Source organism: Triplophysa rosa, linkage group LG6, assembly GCF_024868665.1.
Source record: "Triplophysa rosa linkage group LG6, Trosa_1v2, whole genome shotgun sequence".
Taxonomy (NCBI): Eukaryota; Metazoa; Chordata; class Actinopteri; order Cypriniformes; family Nemacheilidae; genus Triplophysa; species Triplophysa rosa.
The window spans coordinates 3,544,727-3,555,153 of record NC_079895.1 but is presented as its reverse complement, the minus strand read 5'-3'; the positions used below and the strand labels follow the sequence as shown (position 1 = coordinate 3,555,153).

The window sequence follows — 10,427 nt, the reverse complement described above, 5'->3', positions numbered from 1 at the left end:
GACACTGAAATCCTAATTAACATAAACAGGAAACACCAAAACGGAGGCGAAAACATCCTCGCAAAACAAACACAACAACCTCTCCTCTTTCTCCATATCACCTCAGTTGCATCTCTCATTTCTCTCCTTCCCGTGTCCTGTGCGGTATGACCAAAATCATGTTTTGTATACATATACAACGGCATGTATGTTTTGCTGGAAACAAGGTTTATATATTAAATAATAAGCTGGTAATACATGTTTTGGATGATCCTGTGAATTAAAATCTTTCCAAACGAAAGGGACCATATCTTCCATCTATCTTAAAAAAGGTGTAGAAAAAGGTGTAAAAAGGTGTCAAATAACAAATAAATTACACACTAATTAGGACTTTTAACAAACGCGTAGTTCCGACTCAGAAATGATTGTGAAACAGCTGATAAACGCACACCTGTGACCGCACGTCGGTTGAATTCTACAACAATGCGTCAAGACGCGACGTCGCACAATAACCATAAACAACTCTATTTCAGTGTGTGCTAAACATCCCTTAATAACAAGTTTGACCTCGTCTTGACTTGTTCGGGACACGTCCCGGTCTGATTTTTCACATTGCGCCATGTATCTTCATCGCTCACACATGTGGAAAAAATAACAGCCCATTGATATATCTAACGTAGTTCTTGCAAAATCGGTTGATACGTTTCTATCATCGCAAGGCATATGCCATGATACCGCCCAACCCTAGTTTCATCTCTAGACAGCCTGTCCTGGACAGAGTCCCTGCACCACAAACACAGCCAAGCGGAACACCTCACACACACAAACACTCAGCACGATACACTAGATTGACAATAAAGTAGATTGAAAAGCTTTCATCGCCGTCTCACTACTCGTCACACACTGTTCAAGGATGTAGCATGCATGTACACACACACACACACACACACACACACACACACACACACACACACACACACGAGTGTTTGCATATCTCAGCACCACGCAATAAAGCCTCCACACACCCGTCCACCCACGCAACCTCCCTAACACACTCCGAACACCCTGTACAGAAACAGTGCTTACCCATCAGCCCTTCGGGTCCTGAACAGGGAGACAGGCGGACACAGTGCCGAAGGGTTTACGCAGACTCTGGCGGAGGAGAAACACACGCTGTCTCTCCCGCGAGCAGCACGCGATGCATGAAACAGCACTGACTGCCGCGCTCTCGGTCTCTCACATTCCCTGTTTCTCTCTCTGACTCTCTTCCCTCAGGCTGTATCTGTATCTCTCTCTCTCCCTCACCTCTCGCCCCTCCCCGTTTCTCGCTCCCCTCCCCTCGGCCGATGACATCACAGGACCGTTGCAGGCATGCTGAGTGTTTATGTGCACTGCTGTGGTTTCCTGGAACATGAAGCAGATTCACAGTAAGTCCAGGATTCTCTCTCTCTCTCTCTCTCTCTCTCTCTCTCTCTTTAGTGCACTTCCCCGGTGTTTACAGAGAGGGCAACAGTGGATTTTTCCCCATTCCCCGATCTTCAATTGAGATTTTTGAATCTTACACCAAACTGAGCAGCTTAGACATGAATCACAACATGACAACAATTCACCAGAAGCAAGAAAGTTTGAGACGAGCATCTTCATGGGGGAATAAACAAAGCAGGCAAAGAAGGTTTGCGAATTGAACAAGAAAGGACCGTTCAATATAAAATTATATTCCCTTTAATTTGATTTCTATAGCACTTTTTAAATGTGGCATTGTTGCACAGCAGCTTTACAGAAAATGTATTTAAGCCGTAGAGACATAGGAAATAAAATGGAAATATCTATCTATCTAATACTGCTGTCAAATCGATTAATCACGATTAATCACGATTAATCGATTCCATAAATAATGTGTCTGTTTATATATTATACTGTATGTGACCCTGAACCACAAAACCAGTCACAAGTAGCACAAGTATTTGAAAAATAAGACAAATTAGATCCAAACAGTTTCAACAAATGAAACTTCCTAAATCACAACTAATAAACTCTCCCTATTCTTCATAAACATTTATTCAGTATTTTTTCTTCAAAGTTACTGAGTGCAGCTGTGACACGTCAGAGGAGATCTGGCCCTCCGGGCTGAGACTGATTTCTCCCGAGGTTTTTTTTTCTCCATTTATTTATCACTGGAGTTTGGGTTCCTCGCCACATGGCATTGTTGGCTGGCTTGCTCACCAGGAGACTGCATTTATTAGATATTATTTACTAGAATGATCTTGCTTGTTCTATAAACACCATGCACTGTGCTGTGTTTTACAATTTCTGTGTTTTTCTATTTTTCTCCTATAAAGCTGCTTTGGAACATTGCACATTTTGAAAAGTACTATATAAATAAAATTGAATTGAATTATTTGTAGTAATAGCCAACAATACAGGTTGCGGGTCAAAACTATCAATTTTTCTTTTATGCCAAAATTCATTAGGATATTTAGGAAAGATCATGTTCCATGAAGATATTCTGTAAATTTCGTACCGTAAACATGTCAAAATTGTATTTCTGTGAGCCGATGCAGCAAAATGGTAAACAAAAATGGCCGAAAACATGCCAACAAACATCGCTCGCTGCTGCCCGCTCTTTCGGAGTCACCTACTCAAGTTTGGCATCTGTGTAAAGCTTAGAATTTTTCCTTTTGGGTTCATCTACTCTCCACAATGTCATTACAGCGGTAAGCCTATTGCGAGCATTAAAACAAACCTGTTTCTTTTTAGCAACGGCCTGCTACAGCTCCTCTGATGGACAACTTTAAAGGCATTTTTCTCAATATTTTGATTTTTTTGCACCCTCAGATTCCAGTTTTCAAAATAGTTGCATCTCAGATGAATACTGGCCAATCCTAACAAGCACTACATCAATGGAAAGCTTATTTGTTTATTGAGATGATGTATAAATCAATTTCAGACCCTTATGACTGTAGTCCAGGGTCATACAGTATATGTGTGTGTTTTGTATTTATATGATTTATATGTATGTGTAATATACTGTATATATATATATATATATATATATATATATACACACACATACACAATATATATACACACACACAAACTCACATACAGTATATATATAGAATTTCCTCTAGAATTGTAATCAGTCTATTATATATAGCACTTCATATTAATTTAATACAAAAAAGAATGGCAAAAAATAGTGGATCTCAATTTCCACTGGAAATAGTGGAAATTGCAATTAAAATGACAACGATGCCCTCTATAGAAGTGCCACTCATAAACATTGAGGTTAATGGTAGAAACACATAAAAGGATGTATACGTTACTCTATTCATAATAACAGAATTGTGGTATCCGGGTGAACTGTCCCTTTAAAGAAAGAGTAAATTCAAATAATGGCAGCAGGATGGTGTAATAAAAATGTGTGAACGAACACACGTCCCATATGACTATACCTTTAACATCTCGTTCTCATCTGGCCCTATGGGAGTTCAGCTGTACAGCTCATTTACAGCTTCTCTTGACTTGTTCATTTCATTGATTAATTGACTCATCGGACAGGAATATCCTAATGCTCATGAACTCAAACCCCTGCGTTCAGCCATCGATCATCTCAGCACATTGTTTTGCTGAATCACTAAACTCATAATTCTTAAAAACATTAAGCGATTTCATTTGCGATCACTATAAACATGAGAAAAACAAACGTACGTGCGCGCACACACACACACACACACACACACACACACACACACACACAGCAGAGGGGTTTGGAGTGTTAATGCAATAACATAATAATACGTTTGGCATGAGTTTCACAAGCCCCTGCCCTTGTTCATCTGTCGTCTAATTAATCTAGAAGTCGCTGGCCTCCATTTTTGAGAAGAAAACAAAACCCATGATTAGTCATTTCTTATTCTAATTAATAAAAGTAAGAAAGTTGAAGAGCAACAGGGTGCTTGAGCATAAAACTTACTTTAGCCGAAAATGATTTAGGCACACTGCCGTTTAAATGAACTACATTAAATAATGTTATTATACTTTGTGGTATAGATTTATATTTAATTTGAGGTGAATAAATCACAAATAACTAACCTAGAAGCAATCCATTTATTATTATCGTTATTATATATTGCTTTATTTTTGTGTCTAACTACGCTTGCCTGGTGTTTTTGTTCTTAATCTGAATTAATGTATGGTTGTATGTTATTTGTATAGATGTATACATTTATATCTATATTATTTATACTTTATTACTGTATTTATGTTATTGTTACTTTCTGTCAGACCTAAGGTGACCAAAAAAAAGACAGAAGCAATCCATACACTTTTTTCGGTAATATATCAATCTCAGTTATTGAGCGAGTACATAAAAATCTAATGTGTTAAAAAATCTAATTTTACCCCAGCTGTTGGGTACAATTTGGTGGGAAATATCAGTTTGATGTCATCACATAATGATATAGTAAGTACATAAAGTATCCTCCAATTTTATGTTTCAAACAGAGAATGCATTATAGAGTCAAAAGTTAAGCATTTCAGCTTTAACATCAGATATTAAACTAATTAAACGATAAGGTATCCAACTTGCTTCTGTATTAAAAAATCTAATGTTCTTTAATTCTGCAGTAATTCTTAATCCAGATTTTTTAAATGGATTTACGTAATACGTATTATGCAGCATGCTTGCCTAAAGATGAATCCAATTTTCCTTTAGATGCTCCTTGAAACAAACATGTGAGAGCAGATCCCTGAGCTAGCCGCTTCAGAGAAATCACAAACAAAATCATTAAAAAGCTGTGATGCATGAAGCATCTTTAGGATTCTGGAATGCAACCTCCATCTGGGATGTCCCGTGACACCCCACACTCCCCATCCATGAAATCAAGGATGAAATGCTTTAGCAGACAGTTTTATTCTGAAGGGTTTGTCTGCAGAATGCATGAAGATCTGTGATACGCTTTGTGGGCGGAGACATCGGAGGTCCGCTGAGGTGAAGAGGAGGTCCACCCGGCGCGGCCGAAGCTGCCGGGTCGCGTTGGTAAAGCCTGATGCTTAACAAAGCAGAAAATCGATGGCACATTTACTTGAGCTCAATGTTAATCAATACGCAGCGTGTTCAGATACGAGCGCAGAAAGGGAGAGAGCGCGCCAGCTGAAATATTTATCCTACAGATCTCTTTCATACGAGCAAACAATACCACGCGGCCAACACCCAAACCGAGCGCTGCTGGATCTTTTACAAAGAGCCCTCTAGCATTCAAACTCAAAATAGAGAGAACACAATCCCAACTCTCATATAAACAAGCGCACGCTCAAACAAATCTTATCGCACAAAAGATGAAATGTAATCAACAGATACTCTTAAGATCATTCTGTACACTTCAGAGACTGAATTTAGTTCTGTAAGCAGGAAGTTTGGAGCAAAATGAAGATGGGCGGCATGAGCAAACTCTTACATCATGGTGTGAGTAATTTTATATCACAGCTGCAGCGAACACCCCAAAATAGTTGCCTTTTGCAGGAAATTCAAGTGAAAATAATTTCTACGGTAAATATAGCTATTTTGAATCTATACATACACCAGGTCCTTAGAAAATGGCAAACAACTGACTGGCATGACAACAACACATCCCCAACACATTCAGATCCACAGATAACACTCATAAACCCCCCGCCTCGGACAGAGATAGACCGTCTCTAAACATCAAGTGATCAAGAGACCGAGTCAAGTGCTCTATAACAGCGTTCAGGATGTCCGTTCAGGTACTTTGATCAACAACAAAGGTGTCCATTAAAAAACACCTGGACTCAAAACACCTGGTGGGCTGCCAAAAACCGAGGCACATCTCATGCAAACTACCACCGCTTTATGTATCATGGGAAGGCCTTTTCCATGACAGCTTTAAATTCTCGGAATGCACCCGGATACGTAATCCATCCTGCCTGGGCTATTTTAGTTTAAACAACAGATCTGCTCTTATAAACGCCGCTGAAATAGAAACGATTTGAAAGTAAAGAAGAAGGAAAAATTGTAACGCGTGTGATTCAGGATGTGCGGAGGTGGACGGAAATGTTGCCGGGTTTCCACTACAGGACAATAAAGTTCTGTGGATGGAGAGGTCAGCTACCTACGATAATAAAAATGTTCTCATTTATTCACCCTCATGTCATTCAAAACCTCTATAGGACTCTTTCCTTTGTGGAACACAGAAGAAGATATTTTGAGAAATGTCTCAACATTCTTCAAAATACTTTTTATTGTGTTCTGCTGAAGAAAGAAACTCATACAGGTTTGAAATAACAAAGGGGGAAAAAACAATGAAACTTCCCTTTAAATAGATGTACATATAAATAATAAACAAGGAAGCAGGCAAAGTAAAGAAGTTGTCACCCTCAGCAGTGTATGGGAAGTAAAGATACTGTCGCTTTCCCACTTTAATATGCTAAAACAGGCTTTTGGATATAGGACACCATCTCTCTCCTTCTTTAACAGCGCGGGGCCGGTGTGGTAAATAATGCAGTTCCTCTAATGATCAACTCCGAATGAAGAAAATCTGCAGCCAGCCAAACAGATGAGAGACATAAATAAAAGATGGATGCTACAGTATAAACAAGGAGCCTCGCTTTCCTCGGGGGAAACGGCAGACCTGAAATAAAGAAAGAGACTGCAAGAACGATATTTTCATCCTTTTCCCCCTCAGGGCACTGAAGCCCAACTCCAAATATGTGAAATATGGTGTCATGTATTATTGATTTAAGCTATTTATAATCCTGCCTGTGTGTGTGTGTGTGTGTGTGTGTACGTGTGTGTGTGTGTGTGTGTGTGTGTGTGTGTGTGTGTGTGTGTGTGTGTGTGTGTGTGTGTGTCGGTGTGTGTGTCGGTGTGTGTGCTTGTGCGTGTGCGTATCTGTCCGGCTGCAGACTCGTGCTGCTCTGAGACTCTGAAATAGATGTAGCAGTGTTACGTTTTAATACGACACGTGACTTACAGCTCTCCCATCTGTTTTAAATGGCAACATTAATAATGTTTCCAGCAAACTCCAGAAGAAATGCTGGTGTAATGACGCGAGAATGAATGCTGCATAGCTTTGAATAAAATGAGCATTAAGCCAAGAAATATTTTGCACAATACAAGTCAAACAATTTGAACTTTTTTACCAGTCCAAGGTTTAGGCTAGTTATAATTATATCTATTTATTCTTTGTTTGCATTAAATACTGTATACTTAAATTCTCTATTACCGGCATCAAAATAAGTATTTACTTTGAATATTTTTTTTAAAACAAAATAAAAAACAAATGAAAGATATCTAGTGAGCAAAAAGAGCTTCTTTTAGCTCAACTAGTAAATCCTGGCATAGAAACTCAAGGTTTGATTCACTAAAAAACAACCTAAAATGAACTGTACATCGCTTTGGATAGAAGAACATGCCAAATGTAAATGCAGCTCACATTTTCACAAGCAACTTTTTAAACAGTATTAAAGTTTCCAGGCATGCAGCGCACCTTGCTGCTTTTCCCTCACTATCCGGTCCATCTCAATCTTTCAAAAATAGTTTGACATATAAACCAAATAAAACATTGCAGGCACAGTTTATAAAACAATTTCAAGCATTTAAGCCCAAAACCTCACAAAAGATCATGAGAAACAAATTTATTCAAGTGTCCAACCAGTGTCCTTCCATCGACAGTTTATGAAAACACACAAAAATGTGTAACACAGAGAGGGCAGAGATTCAAGGCACTAAGCTGGGAAGCTTCCAAAATTTACTTTGCTTTCTACAAACAAGATAATAACAGCTCTTCATGCAAAGTTTGTATTGGATTATTGAGGCTAATTGCTATTTTAAACAGCCCTGATCTCTTCTTTTGCATCACGGCTCAGGCCAACGAGCATAAACATGCACACAAATACACACACAGGTTTTAAAGAAGATGGATCGACATGAGGTCTGGACGTCAGGAATTGCATCTCACAAACTCCACAGCTACCCAATAGGTTCAATGCAATACATTTGACAAGATCGCACTTATAAACCTTAAAACTAGCTCCTATACAAAGCACGCCTGCATGTCATTTGTGTACCAAATGTATAATAGTTTTGTTTTTAGTTGTATTGTAGTTGTGTTAATATATTTTAAATATATTAATATTTTATATTGCATTAATACATTAGTATATTAAAATACAAATATTATTAAAAATATTAATATTTGAAAACATTAATATTTTAAATAAGCTTTTTTTTAAGTTACATTTTTAGCAGTTTTGTTATATGCTTTTGTCATGTTATTATTTATTTATTTTTTATATAAGATTCATTTATTTTTACTTCATTTCAGTTTTTGTTTATTATTATAATTATAGTGCCTTAAACTTATTTCACTTTATTTCTGGGGCAATATTTCAATTTTTCTTTTAGTTCAAGTTTTTCCAATACTATTTAGGCCAGTATTTCATTTGATTCAGTAACCAGAAACGTTTTCCAAGTTTTTATTTTTTTAACTAAAATAACTTTATCGTCTCCAATTATGTACAAATTCCCCATCTGAATAATCTGAATTAAATACAAGGTCTTTAAAAAGAGAGCGACTCATTACTGCGCCATTCATTGACCTCACAACTTACTTTTCTGTGACATTTCTGCCCCAAGTCCTCATTAACTTCTGACCTTTGCACTCGGGTCATCCTCACTGCCAAACCCCGTCCGATCACACCTGGCCATGGTCAAATCTATCACGAGGTGCTTTCAAAGAGCCCGACCCCTCTGCAGTTTACTTCTAGAGTGTACTCAACCCACATTCGTTTGTTCTCTCACACTCGTGTGTCAAAACAACATCAATGGCTTTTGCTGCCAAGAGCACGTAGGAGGAAAGATCTCATTCATATTTACTCAATCCCTCAGGCTCATCACCATCTCTCTACCTCCTCCTCGTGCCGAGAGAGTGGGTGTGCTGGTCCATTAGCACTCCAACTCGAGAGCGGAGAGGCAAAGCTCCAGACCCCTGCAGACTCTCGGCCTGGCCTGACCGGGTTTGATCAGAGGTTTTGGAGCAGTTCAGAATCAGATCCACCCATCCTTTCTCTCTTCATAAGCTGTTAAGACATGATGGTGGTGAGGCAGACCAATGTTAGATGTATCGTACACACAACCCTCGGCCTATATGAGATGTGCATTAATAATGCACAGGGTACATGCGTTGAGGCTTTTAAAAGGCAGACGAAATAAGGCTTTAATATTAAGGAGTTAATGATGTGTGTGGTGCCATGAAAACTACTGGAGGTGAAGTGATGTCTACTGTGTTCGGTCACAAACAGTCTTTCTAATATTAACAAATCTTGATAATGGGAGGAATTTAGATGATTAACATGGTAAAATGTGTTGCATTTTGATTAGAGAACTGTAATGTTATTGATAGATGAACGTATGATTGAATAAGCCAAAATATGCAATATACAAACATGCAGTGTATAATCAAGGCTGTATGAAATTGAAAAATGCAATATGATGTATTTTTATATTAAAATGTATTTAAAACTTATATAATATCTCAGTGAACTTAAAAGTCAAAACAATGTAAAAGTGAACAGCTGTGGTTTTCTGTTGCAGAATAAAAAAAACAAATTGGACAACGTCATTAAAAAAAATCTACATTTATAAATGCTTTCACCTAAAACTTTGACTATACATAACATTTTGATGTATTAACCTACTTTTATTCCTACCCACGATTTATCTTGCATCCCTAGACTTTCTTCAATATTTTTAGTTAATGTATAGAATGTAAAAACCAAAATATGAAGTCCATTAGCATCAAATAAACTCATGTACATTAGTCGTCTTTTCATTATTATTCGACAGAACCATTTTTCTCTCTTCGATTTTCCCCCAAAACAACTACAACAACAAAAATAAGAACCTCATTCTTGTCAATTATTTTCCTAAAGCGCTCTTGTCTTTACAATCCACCTTTATTTCTTCATGGACCGAGCTCATCTTCAAAGAAGCTACATCCTAAATTGCAATCACGCTGAAGTATTAGAGACTCAATTTGCTACAATAACCAAATGCCCAAATGGAAAATAAAAGCAGACCGTCCTGCTGTATGGCACACAGTCTAGACACGACACTCCCTCCCCCCCATTCACCCATACAAAATTCAGAGGCCTATAAAACGCCGCCCGTCCCATTTACAGGGTGCAGCTAATGCTCTTCAAGAATAAGACGGAGGCGAATAAATTGGGTTAAAACGTCGTCCACTCTAGCGGAAATCAAAAGTCTGTCTGGAAATGAGGAAATGAGGTTTTAAAACACATGTTGGTGGGGAGGCACATGGTACAGCAGGCCACACTGATTCCTGTAAAATATCCATTCCTCTGCTATAAACTGCCCTGCTGGCGGCGGATCTAATGTGTTGCTCTTATCCTGTTATCGTACATAAAAT

General features: G+C 38.1%; 1 protein-coding gene across 2 annotated transcripts in view; it reads right to left on the bottom strand.

The window, feature by feature from the left end:
* hdac4 (histone deacetylase 4) overlaps nt 1–10,427 on the bottom strand; it is a 162,945-nt gene that overhangs the window by 85,111 nt on the left and 67,407 nt on the right. Inside the window, exon 1 of one of the 2 annotated variants that reach the window (XM_057336387.1) lies at nt 1,066–1,269. The exons of the other annotated variant lie outside the window; for it this stretch is intronic. Coding sequence (XP_057192370.1) covers nt 1,066–1,069 — 4 coding nt within the window. The 5' untranslated portion in view covers nt 1,070–1,269. Of the gene's footprint in view, nt 1–1,065; nt 1,270–10,427 lie in introns of those variants that run through there. 2 annotated transcript variants of the gene reach the window in all.